The following is a 25,913-nucleotide window of genomic DNA, read 5'->3' as shown; positions in this document are numbered from 1 at the left end:
TGCTTAGTTCAGCCTGGTCAAAGCCCTTGTGGATCATGCAAGAGGAGATGACTGGCTGTCTAATGTTTCACTTGAAATAAGAGAAACAAAAAGGATCTCTGTGGTGACCTGAAAGAAAGAGGTTATCATCTGGAAATCCCTAAGGGGGCAAGTTTCTTTGGCAAGACACTGAAGTGGCTGATTAAAAAAGAATCAGTTGTGGGTGTCCAGTGAACAACAAATCTCTCTCTGAAAACTGACAAGAACCTTCCTGAGTGGTAACCTTTCAAGCACCAAAGCCTGATGAACTTTATAAATGTTATATTCTGTGCACAGTATAAGAGTTGCCTGCAACCAGTGAACTTGGAGGAATGAGAAGTGAGATTGGACTGTGAATCAAAGAACTTTTCTGAACTTACACACACACATTAGAATTAGAAGGGGGTTAAGTTAGGTTAGTTAATTCAATAGTGATAAGTTAAAGTGTGACTTTGTTTTCATGTTTAAAGATAATTAAAATACACTTTTGTTTAAGTAACCATTTGTTTTGGTGAATATCTATTGCTGCTGGGTTTTGGGCTCCTCTGGGCTCATGTCACCAACTTTTTTAGTTTATGTTTTTCCCATATAGTGATATTATTTTAATCACAATGCACATATGTATATGCAAATTTAAAATCGGAACAGGGTATCTGTATTTCTATTTGGCAAAACTAGAAACGTAACCCTCAACTCACCCGGCCCCCATTCCTTACACCTCAACTCCCCTACCCCTCCTCTTCCCCACCCGCTCATCTCCCCTACCCCCTCCTCTTCCCGCCCTTTCCTTCCTCTCTCAAACCCTTCACTCCCCTCCTCACCCCTTCACACCCCATGCTCTCCCCATCCCTCCTCTCTCTGCACCTCCTCGCCCTTCCCCACTCAACATCACCTGCCTCCACCCACATCCCCTCCCCCACCCCTTCCCTCCCCACCCCTTCCCTCCTCCCCATCCCCTCCCCTCCCCTCCCGACCTTCCCACCTGCCCTCCCTACCCGATCTTCCCTCCTCCCCTCCCCACCCCTTCCCTCCTCCCCTCCCCTCCCCTCCCTTCCCCACCCTCCCCTCCCCTCCCCTCCCCACCCCTCCCCTCCCCACCCCACCCCTCCCCACCCCACCCCTCCCCTCCCCACCCCTCCCCTCCTCCTCTCCCCTCCCCACCCCTTCCCTCCTCCTCTCCCCTGCCCACCCCTTCCCTCCTCTCCCCTCCCCTCCTCCTCTCCCCTCCCCACCCCTCCTCACCCCTCCCCTCCTCCTCTCCCCTCCCCACCCCTTCCCTCCACTCCCCTCCCCACCCCTTCCCTCCTCCTCTCCCCTCCCCACCCCTCCCCTCCCCACCCCTTCCCTCCTCCTCTCCCCTCCCCTTCCCTCCTCCTCTCCCCTCCCCTTCCCTCCTCCTCTCCCCTCCCCTTCCCTCCTCCTCTCCCCTCCCCACCCCTCCCCTCCCCACCCCTTCCCTCCCCACCCCTTCCCTCCTCCTCTCCCCTCCCCACCCCTCCCCTCCCCACCCCTCCCCTCCCCACCCCTCCCCTCCCCACCCCTTCCCTCCCCACCCCTTCCCTCCTCCTCTCCCCTCCCCACCCCTTCCCTCCCCACCCCTCCCGACCTTCCCTCCTCCCCTCCCCACCCCTTCCCTCCCGACCTTCCCACCTGCCCTCCCTACCCGATCTTCCCTCCTCCCCTCCCCACCCCTTCCCTCCTCCCCTCCCTTCCCCACCCTCCCCTCCCCACCCCTCCCCTTCCCTCCCCACCCCTCCCCTCCCCACCCCTCCCCTCCCCACCCCTCCCCACCCCTTCCCTCCACCTCTCCCCTCCCCACCCCTTCCCTCCACCTCTCCCCTCCCCACCCCTTCCCTCCTCCTCTCCCCTCCCCACCCCTTCCCTCCTCCTCTCCCCTCCCCACCCCTTCCCTCCTCCTCTCCCCTCCCCACCCCTTCCCTCCTCCTCTCCCCTCCCCACCCCTCCCCTTCTCCTCTCCCCTCCCCACCCCTTCCCTCCTCCTCTCCTCTCCCCTCCCCACCTCTTCCCTCCTCCTCCCCTCCCTACTCCTCCCCTCCCTACCCCTCCCCTCCCTACCCCTCCCCACCCCTTCCCTCCTCCTCTCCCCTCCCCACCACTTCCCTCCTCCTCTCCCTTCCCCACCCCTTCCCTCCTTCCCTCCCCTCCCAGACCCCTCCATCTCACCCCCTCCCCTCCCCTCCTGACCTTCCCTCCTCCGCTCCCCACCCCTTCCCTCCTCCTCTCCCCTCCCCCACCCCTTCGCTCCCGAACCTTCCCTCCTCCCCTCCCCACCCCTTCCCTCCCGACCTTCCCTCCCGACCTTCCCTCCTGCCCTCCCTACCCGACCTTCCGTCCTCCCCTCCCCACCCCTTCCATCCCGACCTTCCCTCCTCTCCTCCCCTCCTCCTCTCCCCTCCCCAACCCTTCCCTACTCCTCTCCCCTCCCCACCCCTTCCCTCCTCCTCCCTCCCCACCCCTTCCCTCCTCCTCTCCCCTCCCCACCCCTTCCCTCCTCCTCCTCCTCCCTCCCCACCCCTTCCCTCCTCCTCTCCCCTCCCCACCCCTTCCCTCCTCCTCTTCCCTCCCCACCCCTTCCCTCCCCTCCCCTTCCCTCCCCACCCCTTCCCTCCCCTCCCCTCCCCTTCCCTCCCCACCCCCCTCCTCCCCACCCCCCTCCTCCCCACCCCCCTCCTCCCCACCTCCCTCCTCCCCACTTCCCTCCTCCCCACTTCCCTCCTCCCCACCCCTTCCTTCCCCCCCTCTCCCATTCATTTACCTTCCCTCCCCATCTCCTCCTCCCCGTGGTCCTGGTCCCACCCCTGCCCGGCGCCACTCTCCCAGGGCGGGGCAGTAACGAGGCGGTGCCCCTGCCGCGGCTCCGACTTCCACGCTGGGTTCTGCCTGCAGCTGCCGCTCTCACTATGGCCGAGGTTCGGAGGTTCACCAAGCGGCTCAGTAAACCGGGAACGGCCGCCGAGCTCCGTCAGAGCGCGTCCGAAGCTGTCCGCAACTCGCTGGTGGCGGTGAGTGGCCGTCACCCCCCTGCCCATCTCTGTCCAGGGCGTGGGTGCCTGTCCGCGGCGCCCTCCCGCTCTCTCTCTCTCTTTATGTTCCCCCCCCCTCTCTCTCTCTTCCCTCCCCACCCCTCTCTCTGCACTATTTCTGCCTGTATCCAATTTTCGCGCCTTCGGTTGTCTTCGCCTGTCACTGAGTGCCTTTCTATGCTTGTCTGCCACATTAATCTGTCCCTTTGTGAATTTCTGTCCATGGGTCTCCCAGTATATCTGCCCAGGTCTCTGTGCTTATTTCATTGTCTCCTCGCCTGTTTCTTTGTGTGTGTTCACTGTCCTGAAGCCTGTTATCTTCATGGGAAAGGACAATGCCTGGGGTGACTTTGTTCTGAACAAAGAGGAGTCCCTCTGATTTACTGAAATGCTTGCTGTTATGGAGTAGAAATCACATGAATGGTCAGTGTATGTGTAATGGCATCCAGCAGATATGCCCAGGCAGGAGTCCAGTGGTATTCAGAGGATTGGTTCTTCAGCAAGTTGAAGGAAACGGGCAGTGCCTTTAAAAATCTAATATTTCCCCCTTGAGCATAGTCAGCTGCAGTGTCTCCATGGATTGTCGCCTTCTCATAGTGGAGAAGCTTGTGGGGTCCTGTGATCCCCGAGAGCGATGCCGTCTGGAGCTATGCTCCTTGTAGGGTTACCCTTGGCGGTAAGGTCATGGGTGAGGTCCCTGACAGAGAACCATCCAGTCAAGTCCTCCACGGAGGAGCAGGCGGACAAAGTTACTCTGAACTCAACAGCTGCAAAGGCGGATGAAGCCTCCAACATATCCATCAGCTCCAATCGTGGTGGTTTCCATGCCTTTGGAACAAGTTGGTTGATTGTGAAATATCATGTGCTTCTTGAAGCTCAACATCGAGTCCTCGTTAAACAAATACACGCACAGGCACCTTCGCTCTGTGGTTCAATGGAACGAGGGTCATCATCCTCGACTCCAAGGGATAGCAACAACTGCCTGCAGTTATTTTGTTTCATGTGCTTTGCCTCTGTTTGATTCAGTTTTCCATTATGTATTAAAATGGTGTAAGTTTGATGTATTAGAATGATGTGGCCATAAATCAACACCGCATTAAGCTAATGATAAATCGTAGTGATGTGAACTCATTGGATTAACTCCTCTAGAGAAATAAACAGTTTCATTGATCCTCTAACTCATGAAACTGTGTCATAAAAGACAAAATCTAGAGGCACTGTGTGATTGAAGTAAAAACACCATATTGGGGGGAAAAGTACTCAGCTGGTCAAAGTGTCCTTGATGTAGCAAATATTAAGATACATAACCAGTGTTTTAGGCTTCAGCCTTCATCAAGGTGTGGAAAAATGTTGGCAGCTGTCCAAACAATGGTAGGAGGGGGGTGGTGTGGGGAGAGGAACACGGTTCCAAAGGCACAGGTGGAGTAGGGAGGGAGGGTACAGCAGCAAGCAAGGGGAGAAGGGATGGCTAGGTCAATAGAAAGAGAAGGGGGTGGAGAGCTGAGGGAAAGAAAACAGGGGGGATGGGAAGGGAGGGAGAATGGAGAGCAGGTTAGCAGATGCTGCCACATTCACCTCATGAATCCAATGTCACAGAGCTGTCTGTCAATTCTCTTTGCTTTTCTGAGAGTTCAGCTCTTGCTGATCTTAATGGCTGAATGGCCTACTTCATTAGAAAGGGCAAAATGATTTAAACTCTCAATCTTCAGGCAGGTGTTGAGCCACTGCTAAGTAGAGGCAGGGTTTGGCGGAAGTGTGTGGGTGCAGGACAGAGGTGTAGGTGTTAAATTTAGTCATGTCAAGAATGAAATAGATGAGAGGAAGTAGTCCAGATATGAAACTTGGCTCTGGGCTAAGCGAAGTATTAGGGTATTGAGTTGATGTAGTTTGAGCAAGCAGTCAGGTGAGGAGGCAGATGAGTGACTGGCTTGTTGACTGTTTTTTGGCACAGATGAGATGGGAATCCAGGGACTGAGCTAGGTATTGTGATATGGAAGCTCATCCTGCGTTTGCTGAGGAATCCCGTAGGTACTATCCAAGCCAGGAGAAAGGGAATTTAAAGGAATGTAGCTTTGGTTGGAGAAATTGTCTGCAAATGCAGGGTGACACTTCAAATTCGCACAGTGTGCTGAGATGTCCTGAACTTTGTAAATTTAACTTTTCATTTGGAAGTGCAACATTTTGCCAAGGGATTAAAGTAAAGATGTACAGCTGAGGATTTAGATGCAAGCCCTTCTTCATGAGGTCATCCTGCTTTTAGAATGCAAAGCACTTACAGCAATTATTGATACATAGATTGGATAGTGTCTTGAGCTGATTTAGTGAGAGCTCACCCCACTAATGGAAATCTGAAAGAGAGCCAACTCTCCAAGAGTTATCTGGAGCAAGGAAATAATATTTCCAGCCACGCTGTCAGCTCAGCAAGGATAATGACATAATTTTTGGATAATGACATAATTTCACTTGGGGGAGGGGAAAATATAAAAGGTTTAAAATATTTTGTAGCATTTGACTCAAATGAGATCAGGAATTTGAAATGTGTCTTCAAACTTTTCAGCATTTGCTGCAGATTAAATTAACGTCATGAGACTGATAAATCCCTGAACTGAAGGGACTTGATGGGAAGACAATAAACTGATCAAAAAGTGCAAGGTTACAGAGGAAAATTAGGACAGCACCAGAGATTTAGTGTGCATGCATCATCTGCTTTCTGCATGCTTGCGATATATGCATTTTGCTTAAATGCCTTAAGCTGTCAGTTGCCAGTGAAACATTTCTGGACTGACCACTTCAATACTGATGGGTCTCCCTGATGGTCTTGAACAATGTGGGTCAGTCTCCAAGGTGGGGAAGGGGGTGAGGGCACTGTGTTGAGGAATGGCAGGAGGGACTGATTCTGAAGATTTACTGCTGTTTTTTTTAAATAAAAAAGCTCAACTTTTGAGGAAGTGCAATTGTTGCTTCATAATTTTAAAAATAAATTCGAACAAACCAATGGGCCAATTGTTTCAACTGTTATGTGAGTATTTACAATGCACAATTCTCCACCACTCTATTTCATTCAATCCCATCCCCCATATCCCTCCATTCCCTAGTTCCTCATTTGTTTTAATAAACAACACGGTAGAAGGCTGTTTGGTCTATGAAACCTGTGCCATCCAATTAAACTATCGACCTCGTACATTTTTATAGGGTGGGGTGGGGGAACCAGAGGACCCAGAGAAAAATCATGTAGGTCATGGAGAGAAATGTAGGAACTCCATACAGACAGCGCAAGATACGAACCCGGGCCCTGGGCACCGTGATGGTGTTGCACTAATTGCTATAATAATTGTACTACTTTCCTCCTTAATTTTCTTCTCATTTTTTTGTGTGTTTCAGTTGGGTGCTAGCATACACACTTTCTGTTTTAACTATTTCCTGGGCAAAGAAATTTCTCCCCATTCTTCTGGGATCATTTGTGATTATCATATATGTAGGGGGTGTGTGTTTAGGTATCCCAAATGGTTGAAATATCTACTGTGTGAATTTGAAAGTGTTTGTTTCTCTTTCAGCAAAGAGAACTGTGATTGAATGATGGCCACCTGTCAGTTCAGGCATACTCCTTGTGAATTATCATTGTTCTTTGCAATGACTTTTATAGCCTCTTCATGCAATGGCGGTCTCTGCGCAATATTCCAATGGGTTGCAGCAGGACCACACTTCCTTTGGATCGCTAAACTTTGAAGTAGATTTCAGATTTGCAGGGAAATTTGAGGGATTGGGCAGGAAGTGAAATTGAGATTGTAATCAGTTGTGATCTTATTGAATAGCAATGGGATAACAATCGAATCTTGACTTAAGGGCTCCCACCAGATTGCCGCTGGTTTCTGGACCATTGGTCAAGGAGGTGTGATGGCGAACAGGCGGCTGGACACGAGGGCTGTTGGAGATGGCTCCCTTGGAGGAAGTGGAGTGATCTTTGATGACTTGCTGTTTCTGAAGGCATTTTCGTTGTTTTTCTTTGCAAGATGGCATTGGAGCATGTCTGTGAATGGCATGCAGGAGAAAGATTTTCCTGGTAACTTGGTATGTGGGACAATTATATAATTGAAGGGCTGCATTGTCCATCCATGCACCAGTTCCTTGCACTGTTGAGACTTGTGCTCAGATGGGGCATGTGTTGCAGCTTTTTAAAAATTCCCTCTTGGGGTGTGAGTTTCACAAACTGAGCCAGTTTAATAGCCCACCTCTAATTGCCCTCAGGCAGATGGTGATGAGCTGCCTTCTTGAATGACTGTAATCCTGGAGGAACAGTGCTGTTCTTTGTTTTTGATGGTGAAAAGACAGCAATCTATATCCAAGTCAGGGATGGCATGGGGCTTGGAGAGTAACTTCCAGGGGGTGGTGGTAGAGGTTGTGTTTTGGAAGGTACTGTCTAAGGTGAACTGCAGTGTATCCTGAAGAAGGTACAAACTGGTGTTCTTGTGTGTCAGTCATGGGGAGGATGAATGGTTCTCAATAGGGTGTCTTTCAAATAGGCTGGCTTGAGCAGAGGTGAAGCAGGGTGACACCAGAGACCCAGGTTTAATCTTGAAATTGCTGCTGCCTTGGTGTGATGTTTTCACACGTTTCCTGTGATCATATAGTTTTCCCGCCGGTGATCTGATTTCCTCCCATGTTCCAGAGGTGTGCAGGTTTGTTGGGTATTTGACTGCTATAACTTGCCCCAAGTGTGCAGAAATTTGGGGCGAGGGGAAGAAATGGTTGAGGCAGAGTAACGTGGTTAGTTGATGTGGTTGCAGGCTTGATGTGCCAAAGAACCTGTTAATGTGCTGTGACTGAAGCCCCTTTCACATTTGCATCCCGCTATATTGGCTGTTCAGTGTCCCAGGTTAGGAATGGGGGGTTTTGGCTTTTCACACTTGACCACTCCTAACTGGGACACTGAATGCTTTCACACTTGCAAGGAGACATTCCCGGGGTTAGGACTGTTCTACCTTCTACCAGTGATGTTATGACACATCAAGTGATGGTGGACCTGACCAAAATCCTGATCAATGTATAATGATCTTGTATTTGAACAAAATTAATCATGCATAATTATAACATAATTAAGCTTTATGTACAGCACAGTATGAGCCCTTCAGCCCCTGTTGTTGTGCTGACTGAAATAAACCTTTGTAAGGGACTGTGGGAAGGTGCTAGCAATAAATAGCAATAGCAGACAATTTTTAAACAGGGTGGGAAAGTTGGTAGTGTTATAACGCTGAATTTATATTGTGTGGGAAAGTTAGTAGTGCTATTGCGTACAATTTATAAATAATGTGGGGGGGGGGGAAGCAATGGCAGACCTGGCCTCCCAGAATTCCATGCGGCGGAGAAAGGGCTGTATGCCCAGTTGCATGTGCGGAGCATTCATGGAGGGCTTTCTCTGACACAAGGCATTCTGGGAAGTCAGGTCCACCATTGCTTTATCGCCACGGTCTTTATAAATTGTGCGCTATAGCCCTACCAATGTTCCCAAGCTGTTTAAAAATTGTCCGCTATTGCTATTTATTTCCCCTCTATCTCTCCTGCTGCGATTTTATCACAGCAAAGTTTATAACTTCATTTTAATCTTTTCTTCCTTCATTTCAATCCCACAATGCAATTACCTGTTTCACACTTGCCTGATCGCAACGCCGGCCTCTGCAGACAGCAAGAATTGTACTAGAGGTTGAGGCCGTCAGTCCCCAGCATGAGATCTGACGCCAGCGTTGAGCTGATTTTGCTATCACACTTGGCACTTTAAAGGCCGATTAATTCCTGGGATCACTGGCAAGTGTGAAAGGGGCTAGAGACGCACCTGCACTTTGCAGTCTTGGGGCCCTCTTGCTTCCTGGAGTGCTGTGAAATGGATGAGCGGGGAACGTGTCTGCATCAGAGCTTGCATCTGGGAACAGGTAGTGACTGCCAGATCTCTCGCCAAAAGAACTGCTGTTGTAGATTTTGGACTGAACTTGAAACTGCTTTTTTTTTTCTCTCTGTTTCAACTTGTGACCCTTGGTGAAGTAAATAGCTGCTGCTTGGCTTTTATTTGAACTAAAAACTCGTGGCAGTGGGTGCTGACTGAGCTCTTATTTGTTCTGGATAAAGCTGATTGGGCTTTGGAACTTCACTTTTAACTTTTAACTTTAACTTTAAATGGCCCCCATTGACAAGGCCACAGCTGGTTGCAAACTGGGCTCTGTGACAACAGTACAGTCAGAATGGATTTGGGTCGCCACTTCCAGTTAGTTAGTCTGCTCTTCTCATTGAATTGAGAGGCTCAGACATATGCCGCAGATGTGGGCGCACTGGTGGTTTGGACAGATGTGCCCAGGAACTGTTTAGTTGCATGTTTATATGGAATATCACTGTATAACAGTGCTTTCATATCTCCCTGTTGTGCACTGGAATTATTGATAAGCAATGCTTGGCCGGGACCCATTCACGCTACATCAGGAGTTGATTAAACATTGAAATTTGCTTTTTGTTGCCAATTTTATCTGAGGTTTTATGCAGGGGTGGGGTGAGGGGAGGGGGGAACTGTCTTCACAACTGAGCTGTGCACTACATGGTGCCAAGGTGATAACAGTGCGAGCAGTTTGCTTTGGGATCTTGAGTATGCAGTGTGCTCTGCTCTTCTTGGTGCATTGTGGCTCATGTGTGTAATGAATTTAGACCCCACTGCAGATAAATACAATCTGCAATCCCATGCTACCCCACAATGCCATGTTTCCATGCTGTGCTTCATATTGAAGGGTCTTTTTGGCCATTTGGATCTTTGCTGATTGCCTCACTAATTTCTGTAATCCATTGTCCACATAATCCCTCCAATTTCCTCCCCTTACCTGCGCAGTGGCCCTTTAACTTCACAACCCTCTCATCCTTGGGATGTGGGAAGAAACTGGAACACCCGGAAGAAGCTCTCCCAGTCACAGGGAGAACATGCCGTCTCTGCATGCAGACAGTTGAGATTAAATCTCGAGCTGTGAAGCGAAACCTCTATCTGCTGTACCATTCTAAACTAGCCCAGTACCAGGGACATTGACTTGGGGGTGAAGAGTTTTCTTCCCTTTCCAGTGTATTCTATAATAGCACCCAGACCATGTGGTATCATTCCACTGTAGGCTTGAGAATGAGCTGGGCAAGCCATTCTGGGCTCTTGGAGAGCTGTGAAAGATCCATGTTGCAAAGGAAATCTCCATTTCCTGGTACAGGTCGAGCCCCTATTATCTGAAATGCTCCAGAATCTCAAACATTTTGAGCGCCGACGACGCCACAGGTGGGCACCAGTTTGTTACCAACCATCATCACCGCCAGACCTACGTCCATTACTCACTGTGCTTTTTACCATCCAGCAGAATTTCTAATATTTGGTGCGGCATTTATCTTTTGTAACCAGAGATCGTTTTTTTGTTAAGTACAAAGCATTATTCATGTTATTAAACACATTATACTTAAATCCAAATTCAGAAACCATTCTGGGCCTGTGCATTTCGGATATTGGGTACTCGACCTGCTCCTCCTTTTTTAATTACATCATCAAAATCCCCTCTTTCTACTGCGTTGCATGGCCGTCTCATTTTTCAATATTGCAGTTAAAATAAAGAGTTTTGCCTTTGCTTGTGCCTGTCCCTTTCAAGCTCCAATTTAGCCTAAACCCTGCCTGCCTGCAGCAGTCATCGCCATACTACAGGTTCTTGCATTGCTGAGGCTCTGCTTTCATGACACTGTGTCGCACCAATGCAACTCCATGGGCATTGTTCTGCCTGAGGAAATATGGCAGGTTCCCCGCGTCCGTCAACACTTCCTCAGGTACTCTATTGAAAGGATCCTGTTGGGATGCACCACTGTGTGGTGCAGGAACTGTTCGATCCAACATTTCAAGAAACTGAACATGAATAGGACTATCACACAACCACCCCCCCCCCCCCCCCCCACCACCACCACCCAGAACCCCCTTCATCTTTGTCTACACCTCACTGCCTTGCAAAAGCATATTGAAAGCCTCATCCCACCCCCACAATATTCTCTTCACCTTCCATCAGGAAGAAGTTTCACAATGTGAAATCACACAGCACCATATTCAAGGTTTGTTTTTTTCTGCTGTTACCAGTCTCCTGAATGAACCTCACATCAGCGAAATAATGCTGCCCCTGTTCCATTCTAACTCTCTCAGGATTCTGTGCAAAAATAGATAGCACATGAAACAAGCCTTTTCTCTGTTGTTACGAGTCCAGAGGACCCCAAAACCCAGCACCACGACAAAGGGTAACTTAAACAAAAGTTGCTTTTAATTATCTTTGAACATGAAAATAGAATCAAACTTTAACTCACCTCTATTGGCTCACTTAACCTACTTAAACCCTTTCTAATGCTAAGTGCACGTGTGTGTAAGTTCAGCAAAGTTCTTTGGTTCACATTCCAATCTCACTGGTTGCAGGCAATTCTTAGTAAAGTTAGTAAAGTTACTAACTTTACGTTAGTAAAGTTCACCAGGCTTTGGTACATTTACCAGGTAAATGGTTACCACTCAGAAGGGTTCCTGTTGGTTTTCAAAGAGAGAGGACATCCACAACTGATTCCTTTTTAATCAGCCACTCCAGTGTCTTGTTGACAAAACTTGCCCCTTCAGGGTTCTCCCGATGATAACCTCATTCTTTCAGGTCACCACAGAGTTCCTTTCTGTTTCGCCTGTTCCAAGGGAAACACCGGACAGTCAGTCCTCTCTTTTCACCAGGCCGTCTTCCAAAGCTTGCCAGCTTGTCCCTCTGGAACCAATGTCTCTCTCTCTCTCTCTTTCACACTCACACACACACACCCCCTCCAATCTGAGAGCAAACCCTCTTTTTTTTTCTGCTCTCTGCCTGCAAAGATAACATGACCTTTAGACAGTAAGTTCTGTTTTCCAGACAAAACTGCTACTGCCTGTTGTTACATTTGTTTCCTTTTGCAAATAACAGTCCATCATGAGTATGAGCATTCTCGCAAAAGCTCCTGCAAAAATTCTGTGTTTTAAAGTGTTTGTGTGTGACCTGCTCTAACAAACCTTTCCCAATTTATCTCCCAAACACCGCTACATACTCTGTCATACTGTAACAATGAACATGATCTTGCCCAAGCTTCTTTGGGCACTTGTCATTCTGTGGGTAGTGTGCTCACCCTGGTTATGGTGGTCTGACATTGTCCGACTTTGCATCATCACACTCCAGCGTCAGCAGCACGGTTTAGTGGTCGTATTTGAATCCTCTTGCTGTTCCATCCTCATGGGCAGCACCTTACTCCATATGCCATCTCAGAAATGGCCACTTTGTCCTCAGTTCCCCCAATGTTCATTTTTTGCCTGAATAACTTGGAAAAAAGTTACTGTTGGGGTTAATTTGAAGAATTTCAAAGTAGCATTAATGTTGACTGTTCAGTGGTAGACTGGAGATGGGTGGGGTGGGGGTGGTGGGGGTTGCAAATTCCTTCTTCATTAGGATGGAACAAACTCACTCATTGAGATCTCTTGGGTGATTTCTAATTTGAAATACTGATGGACAAGTTTAGAATGGTATGGTTATTTATCTTTTGTGGAATTTCACTGACAAATGCGTATCCAAAGCTGGGTTCAGTGTGAGCCCATGGAAATCTTTTCCAAACTTTGTAGTTTAACTTACTGTTTCCTTGTGATCCAACATGTTTAATTAATGACTCTCAATGGTGAGAGATTGGATAATGCTTGATGGTGTTCTTGTATTGAAAAGAGAGCATGAGCCAGTAATGATACAGATGAGCTAGTCAGGATTCCTTTGGCACCCCAGTTTCTGTGTTTCATATTAAATCTGCAGGGAATTGTGATGTTTTAGCTTTTAAAAAGCAGTACATTTTTAATGAAGGAAACATATCTGCAGTCTAACCACACCCAACTGCTGCTGAGTAAATGTGTTACTATTGGTAACCTGTTCCCACAATCACTTCCTGACTTCCTCCCTTTGGAAAGTTTCCTTCAAAGATCACTCTCTCCATGCCATTCACAGACGTCAGATTATTGCACAAACCCGTATTTGCATTGCAGCTTGGATTGTTGAGGTGCCCCATTGCAGGAAGGTCCTTTGATTAAGAAAGGTAAGAAGGAGAATCTTGAGAAGTACAAGTTGTGATGCACTGCTGCAGCAGGAAGCAGACACAAAACTCGAGAAAGACTGTACGACAGGCTTTGTTCACTTAAAAGTCTCTGCTACAGTGGTAGCTGTACTGGTGGCTCCCGAGTGACTGTCTCAGGAGGGGCTGGCTCAGGATTATATCCTGGGCAGTTGATTGATAGCTGGCTGGGTGGAGTTAGGTCTGTTGAGGTCATCTGATTGACAGCCAGCCAGGTATGACCTGTCCTCTAGTGATCTTCCTGCAGGTACAGAGATTGCGCCCTCCAGTAGGTTAGTGGTGCATCACCACACAGCTCAGTTAGCTTTTTCTCAGTGGTGGCAAACTATTGGAAAGGATTCTTGGGGTAAGAGTTGCAAACATTTGGAGAAGCATGGCCTTCTCCACGGATAGTCAGAATTACTTTGGGAGGCACAGGTTGTATTTTGTGGGTCTAATTGAGTTTTCTGGGGACATGGCAAGATGGCGTAGAGTCTAGACGTGTAATCTCGACCTCCCTGGCTGGACTTTTAAGTACCCATTTTTTAACCCTTTGTTTTCAAGTTTAAACTTCTTAAATTTTAGTTTAAAGTATTAAGGAATTATGGCTATTAATGGTAAAAAGATTAAACCTCAAGTGCAGAAGAAGTTACATTTTCGAAGTACTGAAGATTTGGGGCCTAAACAACTTGCTACAGCCTCAGGTTCAATTTCTTCAGTGCCTAAACTACAAAGCTTGCCTGTGGGAGCTGAAAAAAAAATGTCTGCTACTCACCAAATGAAGGATAGCGCTGTAATTCCCCGTTCTCTGGAAGAAGGTGCGTGTTCCCATGTAGTGGATCCCAATTCTGACAGCCTGCCGATTTTAATGGAGGGAGCATGCAGGAAAACGACTCCATTGTCTGAAAGGCTTCAGGCAACACTCCAACCTGAAGACATCGATCTCATCTGTGATTTTTTGGAAAAACAACAAGCTGCAGGGGGGAGGCCAGCGTCGACCCCCTGAGGAAGTCAGGGTGCCGTCGCTGGGAGTCCAGACCCGCAGTAAGACTGTTAAAATGCCTGTTGTTGAGTTGAAGCAGGAGCTGCAGCTACTTGGTTCTGCCACGACGTTAGAGAAAGCAGGGCTGAGCTTTTCTGAATTACAATGTAACCAGTTAAATGCTGTCATTCAGCCTATAATGAATGAGTTGGCTCAAATGATAAGTTCAGAATTGAATATAGTTAAAACACGTGTAGAAGCATCTTTGAAGATTTTTTTAAAATTTCAGTCTGCTTTTCTGGAATGTCAACAACAAGTGGCTTCTAATACAGAAAAAGTGTTGAAGGTTGAAAAATCCGTTATAGAATTGCGAGAATGTGAGAAGGAGTTAGAGAGGAAAATAGATTATTTGGAGAATCAAAGTAGAAGGAACAATTTGAAAATTGTCAGTTTGCCAGAAGGTATGGAAGGATGAGATTCACTTAGTTTTTTTACAGATTGGATACCACGAGTATTAGGGCAAGAATTTTTTTCTGAAGGCTTGGTATTGGAAAGAGCTCACAGAACTTTAAGGAGATCACCTTTACCTGGTCAGTGACTGAGACCTGTAATAATTCAATGTTTGAATTATTTGGATAGAGAAGCAATACTTCGACTGGTGGTGCAAAACACGAGAAAACGACAAACTCCGTTATTGATTCAGAATAGCAGAGTTTTTTTCTATCCTGATTTGAGTCAAGAGGTCATTCAACGTTAACGTCAATTTAATCCAGTTAAAGAAGTTTTGTGGCGTAAAGGTTATAAGTCTACTTTTCGCTATCCGACAGTGTTGAAGGTGTTTCATGGAGACTATCAATCTTGGTTTTTTGAGGATGATCACGAAGCAATGATTTTTGCTGATTCATTGCCTGATATAAGAGGACAAAGATGTAGTCCACCATTGTCTCCTAAAGAAAAATTTGGTTGTTCTAGAAATGGTAGAAATGGGAAAAACGGGAATGGAAAGAGTCCACCATCTTTTGAAATGGGATCTTCAAGTTTGGAACCTTTTGGATGAATAGCAGAATCTTCTTATTCTTATTTTACTTTTTATGTTATTATGATATTTTGAGATTTTTTTTGTTCGGCTGGGGAAGAAGAGATTTGTTCTAGGTTCTGTTAGTCATCAGCCAGTGGTGGGTGATCCACACCCAAATTTTGTTTAGGGATTACTACCTTTTGGTAGTTTTTTTTGGGGGGGGGGGGTTGTTAATTTTTTTTCTTTTTTTAATTTTATCTAGATTTTGTGTTTTTTTTTCTCCTATTGGAGGGCCTATATACGATGATTTGAGTTTTTATATAAAGATATTATTGGTCTTTAGTAATATTAGTAGAAATGTTAAAGTTGAGGTTTGCTACTTTTAATGTTCGAGGTTTAAACAGTTCGATTATGCGTAATGATGAGGGACAGCTATGGTATTGATAAGAATTTTTTGTTTTTTTATTTTTAAATTTGATCTTTGGTGAAATGTGTGTTTGGTATCGATATGATTTTATCTGAAATGATTAAATTTGAGACTTTACTTATGAAGGTACCAGAGAATGGTTATATTTCATTCATGTATTAAATGTTATAGGATGGCATGGATAAAAAGGGCTGGGATAAATCCAAATCGATACAAGATTAAAATACCTTTAGATCTGATAGTATCTTTATTGGGCAGTTTGCAACCTCTGAAAAATTTGGGATTAGATAAATTTCAACTTGCTTTTATATATTTAGCATTATTTGTAGAGAAAAAATGTATTGTTAGAATGTGGAAAGATACAAATATGATTGATATTAATAGATGGCATAATGAGATGACATACTGTTTAATAATGAAAAAAATTACATATGTTTTGTGTGATAACTATAGCTTTTTTATTAGTAAGTGGTTGTTATATTCAGAATATTTACATTTCAATTTATGTTGATTAGATTTTAATATGTATGTTTAATTTTTCCTTTTTTTTCCTTTTTTTATGACTCTCCTTAGAAGAGTTGGCTGAAGGGGGGAGGGGGAGTTCCTTTTTTCTATAAAATATAACGTTCATGTTTTTGGTTTATTGTTGTATATGTTATTAACTATCTGTATTTTGAAAGAATAAAGTTTAAAAAAAATAATAATTGAGTTTTCTGAGGAAGCGCCAGAAGGAATTAATAAAGGTAGATTGAGTTGTATGTGGATGTTAGTAAGACATTTGACAAGGTGCACCATGGCAGGCTCATTCAGAAAGTCATGAGGCATGCGATCCACGTAAGCTTGGCTGCTTGGATTCTGAATTGGATTGCTTGCAGAACGCAGGGGGTAATATATTGAATGTATTCTGCATGGAGGTTGGTGGCTAGTGAGGTTCCACAGGGATTTGTTTTGGATCCCTGCACGTCAGCTGCAGGCTCGTTTGTGGCTGACAAGTCCGATGCGGGACAGGCAGACGCGGTTGCAAGGGAAAATTGGTTGGTTGGGGTTGGGTGTTGGGTTTTTCCTCCTTTGTCTTTTGACAGTGAGGTGGGCTCTGCGGTCTTCTTCAAAGGAGGTTGCTGCCCGCCGAACTGTGAGGCGCCAAGATGCATGGTTTGAGGCGATATCAGCTCACTGGCGGTGGTCAATGTGGCAGGCACCAAGAGCTTTCTTTAGGCAGTCCTTGTACCTCTTCTACCAAGTACACAAAAATAACCATAAAACAATAGTTTTTATGCGAGTTAAAATGAAAACAAGGCTTTTATTTAAATGTGCTGTGGCCCCCAGCCCCGTTGAGAATGGCTACTGCTGAAAAAGTTTGTCATGGTTTACCACAGGGCATAGACAGAATGCAGTGTTGGGTGGAGAAGTAGCCAAGGGAGTTCAATCTGGATAAGTGTGAAGTGATGTACTTTGGAATGTTGAAGGAAGAGGATGTGTGGTTCATGTCAGGATTCTTAACAGTGTGAAGAACTAAGAGATCTTGGGGTCTGTCCAACTGGAGGTTGCCATGCAAACTGGTGGTTAAGGATGCATCTGCTATGCTGGCCTTCATTAGTCGGGGGATTTAGTTCAAGGGCCGAGGAAATTTTGTTAATGCTTCTAAAATTAGACCACACTTGGGGTATTACATTCAATGTAGCCAGTAGCACTTACATCAATAGTGATGAAGTGTTTTGAAAGGCTGATGTTGAAGTTTATTAGCTTCTGTCTGAGTGGAGGCAGGGATCCGTTCCAGTTTGCCTATTGCTAAGCAACAGGTCTATGGCGGATGCCATGTCAATGGCTCTATACAAAGTAAGTCGTGGAACACGTGGACAGTAAAGATGCATACATCTTTATCAACTACACCGGCATTTAATGCCATCATCCCCTCAGCAAACTCCAAGACCAGGGACTCAACACCTCACTGTGTAACTAGATCATGGATTTCATTACTTTGCAATGGAATATGCTGGATAACCATGTTGAGGAACTTTGGGGGGCATCCGAGGCACTCTAGTATTTGCCAAAGCCCTTTCCTGCTCACGGTGTCGAAGGCTTTGGTGAGGTCAACCTGGTGATGTAGAGTCCTTTGTTTTGTTCTCTGCACTTTTCTTGGAGCTGTCTGAGAGCAAAGACCATGTCAGTAGTTCCTCTGTTTGCGCGAAAGCCGCACTGTGATTCTGGGAGAATATTCTCGGCGACACTAGGTATTATTCTATTTAGGAGAATCCTAGCGATTTTTGGAATGGAGAGCAGCGTGATTCCCCTGTAGTTTGAGCAGTCTGATTTCTCGCCTTTGTTTTTGTACAGGGTGATGATGATGGCATCACAAAGGTCCTGAGGCAGTTTTCCTTGGTCCCAGCAAAACTTGAAAAACTCATGCAGTTTGGCATGCAAAGTTTTGCCGCCAGCCTTCCAGACCTCTGGGGGGATTCCATCCATACCTGCTGCTTTGCCACTTTTCAGTTGTTCATTTGCCTTATATGTCTCTTCCCGGGTGAGGACCTCATCCAGCTCTAGCCTTAGGGGCTGTTGAGGGACCTGGAGCAGGGTGGAATCTTGGACTGAGCGGTTGGCACTGAAAAGAGATTGGAAGTGTTCTGACCATCGGTTGAGGATGGAGATCTTGTCGCTGAGGAGGACTTTGGTGTCTGAGCTGAATATATATTTGGGAGATAATTGGTAAAATTATAGTAGGTTACATACATACACACATTTTAAAACCAATCTTATTTGAAATACTGAAGAATTCATATTCAATGACTTTAACAGAAACTATCGAGAATGCTATGCACATTTCACAAGTAGGTGCTAATTAAAATGACATCATAAAATGAATAGACCATTGTTTTGGACTGGAGACACTCTGGCTGTTTGCAAGTATCTACAAAGTGCTCACAGAAAGGTCACTCCTGGGTTTTGTTTACCTAAAGCAACAGATGGGAGCAGAAGGATAACTCCTGTTGTTTGCTGAAGAAGGTGGGTGGGGGGGTTTATAAGTGAGAGAGTCACATGGGCTTCCTAGCAGTTGGAAGATGAAGAGAGAGAGAGACTGAACAGTCACAGCTGAAGCAAGCAGGAAGCTTGTTGGAATTGAAACAGAAAGCTCCAGAGTGGCAGATGGCTGGAAGTGCTATCTGTCTGATATTTCTCTTGGAATAAGTGAAACAGAAAGGAACTCTGTGGTGGTAGCCTGAAGAAAGAGGTTACCATCTGGCAAACCCTGATGGGGCAAGTTTCATCAGCGAGACATTGAGGTGACCAATGGTGGTACCTCAGTTGTGGAAATCCTGGAACAACAAATTTCTCTCTGCAAACCCTACAAGAACCTTCCTGAGCAGTAAACATTTACCTTTCAAACACAAAAGCCTGGTGAACTTTATACATGTTAAATTCTGTGCACAGTATAAGAATTGCTTGCATCTAGTGAACTTGGAAGAATGAGATGCGAGATTGAACTGTGAATCAAACAACTTTTCTTAAATTTACGCACACATCCTACATGTGCGCTTAGAATTAGAAGAGGATAATTTTGGGTTAGTTAGGTTAATAGAGATAAGTTAAAGTTTGATTCTGTTTTCAAGTTTAAAAATAATTAAAAACAACTTTTGTTTAAGTAACTAGTTGTCTTGGTGAATGCCTATTGCTGCTGGGTTTTAGGGTTCTTTGGCTCGTAACAACTTCCAGACCACAATCAGTGAGGATTGGTAAGAACTTCTCCACAATCTCCATCAGTGCCAGAGCACCAGAGGGCTGTGTTCTTAGCCTCTTGCTCTACTCACTTTACACCTATGACTGTGTGGCTCGATATGAGAATAACACCAAATACAAATTTCTCAACGATACCACGGTAGTGGGTTGTAGAAAGAAAGCTGATGAGTCAGCATACGGGGGGGGAGATTGAAAACTTGGCTGAATGGTGCACCAACAACAACGTCACACTCAGTGTCACCAAAACTAAGGAGCTGATTGTTGACTTCAAGAAGGGAAAACTAGAAGTATACAATCCAGTGATCATTGGGGAATCAGAGGTGGAGAGGGTAAAAAAAAATTAAAATTCTTGGAAGTTACTATCTCGAATGATCTTTCCTGGACTGAACACTCTGAGCTGAGGTACAAATTCAGACTGAGGTCTTGTTGTGCTCTTTCTGGGAAGGGACGAGTGATTGGCAACAATCGTGGTCCTTTGACTGATTTCTCTGCGCTTATGCAATCCTTTAGGGCGAATGTCATCTGTCTTGATGGTTGCCTTGAGTCAGGACTGATCAACTTGAAGAGACGAGCTCTTTGATGATCCAGATGAATTAATTGTCTTGTATATTGCATGATGTATATTTGCATCGAAATTCTGAAAGGGTAATTTGTAAAAAAACTGCAAAAATAACTGCAATCGTATACTCAATTGAATTAAAAAGAGATAATAAATAAAAAAGATAAATAGATGATAAATATTCACAATTAGTCTTGTGCAAAAAAGAAGTTACGATGCTTCAGTTCCCTGGACCTGAGAGGTTAAGTGGTTGATCAAAGTATCATTGGAAAATGGTAGTTATATTTAGAGCCATCGACCTCATGCTGTCATTGAACTGAGTCAGGGCCCATCCTCCACTTTGCTCACTGTTGTATATCAGCTCCTGCTCCTGAGGCACCTGTGCCTCACTACTGCATGGACATGGCTGTCCACGACCTCATGTGCTGCCCAGCGCAGACCACCCGCAAACTGGAGGAACAACACCTAATTTTCTGTCTTGGCCTTCTCCAGCCGGACGGCATTAATGTCGATGACTTCGGTGTCTACTAGCCTACTCCCTGTTCTCCCTCTCTGTGCTCCATCTCTCTCTGTCTTTTCTCCAGTTCTTCGTTCCCTTCCCTCCCCATTCACAGAGCCATCCCCCCCTCCCTTTATTTGCTTGTGTGTCTTCCCTCCCTTATCTACCTATTACCTCCTGCCTGGGGGATTGTGCTCCTCTCCCTGCACTTCTTCCCCCACCATTTTGTTTGGGCACCTGCTCACATTTGTCCATACCTTGATGAATGGTTTAAGACCAAAATGTCGGTGATGTATCTTTATCTTTGCTATATAAAGGACACTGTTTGACCTGCTGAGTTTCTCCAGCATTTTGTTTCAGTCACACTGTCTGTAGACTTAAGTGATTGACTTCCAAACTGGGATGACTGAACCTTGATCATAACCTGTCATGATGTGAAACTAAAGCCAGCTAAATGAACCATTTGCAGAACTTGTGTCGACTGTTATTGCTGGAAGATGCTCCAGCATGTGGGGTGGATTCTTTGATTTCTGAGGATCTAACGCTTTGAAGTCCCTTTCACATGATCACGTGAAGATTAACACTTGTGCTGCACAAACTTCTGTGCTCGTGGAAAGGATGTTGAGGGTGCCTGATTTTCAGTCATGGGGCTTTTTCCATACTGTCATCTGCTTCATTACACCATGACCTGAGAGTTTCTTATAACTGAATCCATCTCCCGAATCAGCGACTTTCAGTTCTTCCATCGGGAAGGGGTTTATTTCCTCAATAAATTCAAATTGCTCTGATTTTGCCTCATTGGCCTTTATTTTGACTGTACAGCTGTCAGAGGGAGCCAGTTGGCATAATACAGCTCTGCTGCAATTGTGGCTGATGTCGACCACTACTCTAGGGTACTGCTCTTAATTTTCCACGAGCTTTTCGTGTTACACTTATCTCAACTGGCCTCCTTGTAGATCAGTACTTCAGAGAGTGCAAAAGCTCATGTCCTATTAGAATAATTTTGGAGTAGGAAATCTGGTCACAAGATATGGATCATGAGGAGTACAGGCAGTCCTTGGGTCACGATTGTGATCAGCTCAGAAGACTGTCTTTGAGTACATCCACAGGGGATGCTGACAGCAGAGGGCAACAGTAATCATCAACGATCCACACCACCCAGCGCAAGCTCCACTCTTACCATCAGGAAAGAGGTACAGGTGCCACAAGACTCGAACCAAACACCAGGTTCAGGAACAGCTGCTCCCCCTCCACCATTAGATTCCTCAACAACAAACTCAATCAGGGACTCATTTAAGGACTCTTACATTTTATTGATGCTTTTCTCTCTGAATTGCACAGTCAGTTTGTTTATATTTATTATCTATTTACAGTTCTTGTTTACATGTTTTATGCTGTGTACAGTTTATTTTTTTCACTACCAATTAGTGGTAACTCTGCCGTGCCCGCAGGAAAAAAGGAATCTCGGTTCTATGGGATGTCAAATTCTCTGACAGTAATGATCCTGCTTGCTCACTGATGACAAACCCATGTATTTGCCAGGGTTGGGAGATCTATAAATTCTAAAAGGGCCAGATGTACTGGATCCAGGGTAGATATTTCTCAGTAGCTGGTGAATCCACAAACAAGGATGGCAGCCTCGGGTCGCAATATATTGACTAGAGGGCGGAGAATCTGTGGTTACCTCCACAGAAATCGGAGGCCTAGTAATCACATGCTTCAAAGTAGGAGGTGGATATATTTCATAAAGGTGGAGGACCAAGGGATGAAGAGATCAAGGGAAAGGAGGGGTGTTGGGAGTGAAACAGAGCACTGAAGTCTCAAGTGTATCAGGTGATGTTGAACAGTGAATGAGACTGGAAGATTAGATCATATGGGATCCAAGGTGAGTTGAATTCAAAACTGAGTTGGTGGAAGGAGTCGGAGGGTAATAGCGGGGGCTTGCTCTTTTGTTTTTAACCCAAATGACATAACAATATAGTCAACCTGATTAGTGGATTTGCAAGTGAGACCAAGATTACTGGTGTAATGAGTGGTGAAAGATGTCTATCAATCAGTTGAGAAGGTGGGCCAAGGAATGGCCGATGGAACTGGACTCTGGCAATTGTGAAGTGCTGCACTTTGGTAAGAGAGACCTGGGAATGCAGGTAAGTGGCAGCTCAGGTGGATAGGCTGGTAATTGAGGCTTTCAAACCGGCTTGTCTCTAATAGGCAGAGCATTGAGTACAAAGGTTGGGTCCTCAAGATACAGTTGTGCAAGGAACTTGTGAGTGCTGTATGATTCTGACCCAAGGGATGGATGGTCCACTTCAATTTCCTGCTCTTCCTGGGTAAAATGGCCCATTTGAGAGGAGTGTGTTGTGACAGTGCAGGACTCCCTCAATGCCATGCCCAAGAATTGGGGCAGCATGGTTAGTGCAGCATTTAATGCACCATCTTTACGGTTTCAGCGATCTGGACAAGGGTTCGAATCCTGCGCTGCCTGTAAGGAGTTTGCACATTCTCCCTGTGGGTTTTCCCTAAGGGCTCTGGTTAATTGGGTGTAAATTGGGTTGCACGGACCCATGGGAAATTCACTGGAGCTGACTCCTTCTGAATTGAAGGCAAGGATCCTTTCAGTTGATTCATGGATCATGGTGAGAAGGTGCAACTACAGAATTGAAGGGCATGAGTAATTTGAAATGACTGACTCCTTGCAATGTTTTTGCCTCCTACGCTATGACACAACTCCATTTTGCTTGGTGTCATTGGACTCCGTGACACGTGGAGCAAAAGCAACAACCCCAAGCTTTCTTTTGCAACCCTGCGGGTTGGAACTGGTTTAAGCAGCTGCTACTCAGGGCTCTACACCCTCTTGTGATGTTTCATTACCAATGAGGCTATTGGCTGGAGTGATGTGCTCCTCACCACAGCTTGTGGTTGCTCGCTTCCTGTCAGAGTCTTTGCTGAGTTCCGTAGACTAGTGCAACATCAGAGCAAGAGGAAGTTCGCCCAGCGTTCTGGCAATTGAGACTTCTGTTTACGGGCTCACGTTGGGAGATCGTTATGTCCACCACTTTGGACACACAGTAAATCTAGACAACTCAAAAACTAGTGTGCCTGGAGTGCCTTCAGGGCTTCCATTTCCTAACTTTCTGTCCGGGTATCCTCCAACCAGATGGCATTAAGATAGACTTCTCCAGTTTCTGTTAGACCCAGCCCCTGTGAGTCTCTCTCTCTCTCTTTCTCTGTCCCTCTGCAACCTTTACTCCAACTCCCCACCACTTCCCTTTCCATTCAGGGAGTTAACCCTCCCCCACCACCTCCCAACATTTTGCTCTTCTGCCCTCTTGCCCCTATCCACCAATGACCTCTTCCTTGTTGGCCTGTGATCCTCACCTACCCCTCCTTTCCTACTCCTCCCATCTTTTTATTCAGACCCTTTTCTCCTTTTCCCTTGTTCCTTGATGTGGGGCTCAGGCCCAAAATGTTGGTTGTACATCACTGCTTCCTATGAACGCTGCGTGACTTTTGAGTTTCTCCAGCATTTGTGTATTAATCTACATTCACAGCGCTTGCAAACTTTCTTGTTTACCTCCAGGGTTTCCATTTATCGTACGTTTTGAAGTGTGTAATATTACAAGTGTTTGTAATTACTGAGTTTGAGCTGACTCTGGGTGTTTTGGGTATTTGTCTGTGTCAGAGTATCTTCTTGACAGACTGGGCGAAGTTCCAGGGAAATTGAAGTTGAGCTTGAAGAAGTGGGGCTGCCTTTTCTTTGCCAGCCCGTGCACTGCGTTTTGGGAACCTGCCTTATACAGGCTGTGAATTAAAAGTTTAGTGGTGTTCCCAGTGTGCTGAACTGTCATGAGTTTAGCTGGTTAGAGTTTGAATGCTCCACCCTGTTAGGCCATGAATGCAGATCCACTGGTTGTCTTCATCCATCATTAGCCCTTTTCACACTGGCTAACCTGTAAATTTGCTGTTCAATGAACTGGTCAAAGACAGCGATTTTTCTGTTCACACTGGACCACTGTTAACCAGTTCTCTGCGTCCTCTCACACTCACGACTGGGCATACCCGGGGAGAGGGGAGCTTATCCTCCACTGGTAACATCTGAGTGACACATCCACTAAGTATGATTTTTTATGTAAACAAAATTAATCATGCCTAATTATAACATTAAGCTTTATGTACAGCACAGTATGAGCCCTTCAGCCCATGTTGTTGTACTGACCTAATTAAACCTTTATAAATTTATAAAAGACCTTGGGAAAGTGGTATAAAACACATAGCCGCACAATTTCTAAAGACCGTGGGAAAGTCGGGGATGTATTAACACGTATTAACTGATGGTGGATCTCCCCTCCCAGAATTCCGTGAGGCAGAGAAATGCCTTCATGAGTGCTCTCTGAATTCTGGGAGGACCGGTCCACGATTGCTCAATGTGTGTATTTCGTCCCCGACTTCCTCATGGTCTTTAGAAATTGTGCAACTCTGTGCTATAGTGCCACTACCACATTCCCACAGTCCTTTATTAATTGTTTTATACAGTGCTGTGTATAATGCTTACATAATTATATTATGATTAGGCATGATTAATTTTGTTGAAATACAAGATCATAATAAATTGATCAGGATTTTGAATACAAAGTTTTTACCTTGTTAATCTTTTGTTTTCTTTGCGTTTCTGCAATCGCACAAAAAACATCATCAACTTTGTCCCTGGATGGTCCATGTCCCTTTCACACTGGGATAATCGGCATGCAGGCATCTGACGACCCTACTTCAGCGGTCCATCCCTGGTGTGATTTGATGCCTGTGTGCTGATTAAGGAACTTTCACACTGGATCCTTAACTGGAAGATTGGTCATCAATTACTAGGACAAGGTGCCAGTGTGAAAGGGACTTCCAATTTTTAAAAACCGAACAGTAATACAGATAAAGAACAGGGGAGAGTGATTAACTGGACCCTCTTTGAAAGCTCCAGTGATATCGATAATGACCACCACCTGTGAAACACTTGGTGTTCCTCTTCTGTGATTCTTGTCTTCTGTCTTCGTGGACAGGAGCGGCAGCGAAGTGTCAACTATGTTTTTTTACACAGCCACTGCATTCTAGGGAATTCTTAGCATTTTCCCGGAATGCATGCTGTGTTTAAAAAAAAGTCAGAACGGGAATGAGAGGGCCATTCCCATTCCACTATTTTACCTCCTAGACCCCAAGTAAATTTCCAAGAACGCCTGCGGTCTAAAGTTAACAGCAGGCATTCCTTGAGCAATGGATAGCACATATCGAAGATGCACGTTGCAAGTCCTGCCTCTTTACTTACCACTATCTAAACTCGTGCAACGAAATGGAGATTTGGAGTTCTGGTCGTTTGTTCGAGACGTCCGGCATTCTACAGACTGGTAAAATCACGCAAATTCTATCTTAAAAACAGAAACAGAAAATGGTAGAAATGCTAGAACAGTCCTAGGCCTGAAATCCTAACTCTTGTTCCCCTTCCTCTGGCTACTGCCTG

General features: G+C 45.6%; 1 protein-coding gene across 4 annotated transcripts in view; it reads left to right on the top strand.

Annotated features, from left to right (window-relative positions):
• Positions 1–2,814: 2,814 nt before the first annotated feature.
• dock11 (dedicator of cytokinesis 11) overlaps positions 2,815–25,913 on the top strand; it is a 292,933-nt gene continuing 269,834 nt past the window's right edge. The window contains exon 1 of one of the 4 annotated variants that reach the window (XM_069893722.1): positions 2,815–3,041. In XM_069893722.1, coding sequence (XP_069749823.1) covers positions 2,940–3,041 — 102 coding nt within the window. In that variant the 5' untranslated portion in view covers positions 2,815–2,939. The remainder of the gene's footprint in view (positions 3,042–25,913) is intronic. The other 3 variants (XM_069893721.1, XM_069893719.1, XM_069893720.1) reach the window with 3 other exon arrangements.

The sequence above is a fragment of the Narcine bancroftii genome, chromosome 8, assembly GCF_036971445.1.
Source record: "Narcine bancroftii isolate sNarBan1 chromosome 8, sNarBan1.hap1, whole genome shotgun sequence".
NCBI lineage: Eukaryota > Metazoa > Chordata > Chondrichthyes > Torpediniformes > Narcinidae > Narcine > Narcine bancroftii.
This window is presented reverse-complemented; position numbering and strand designations above follow the sequence as displayed.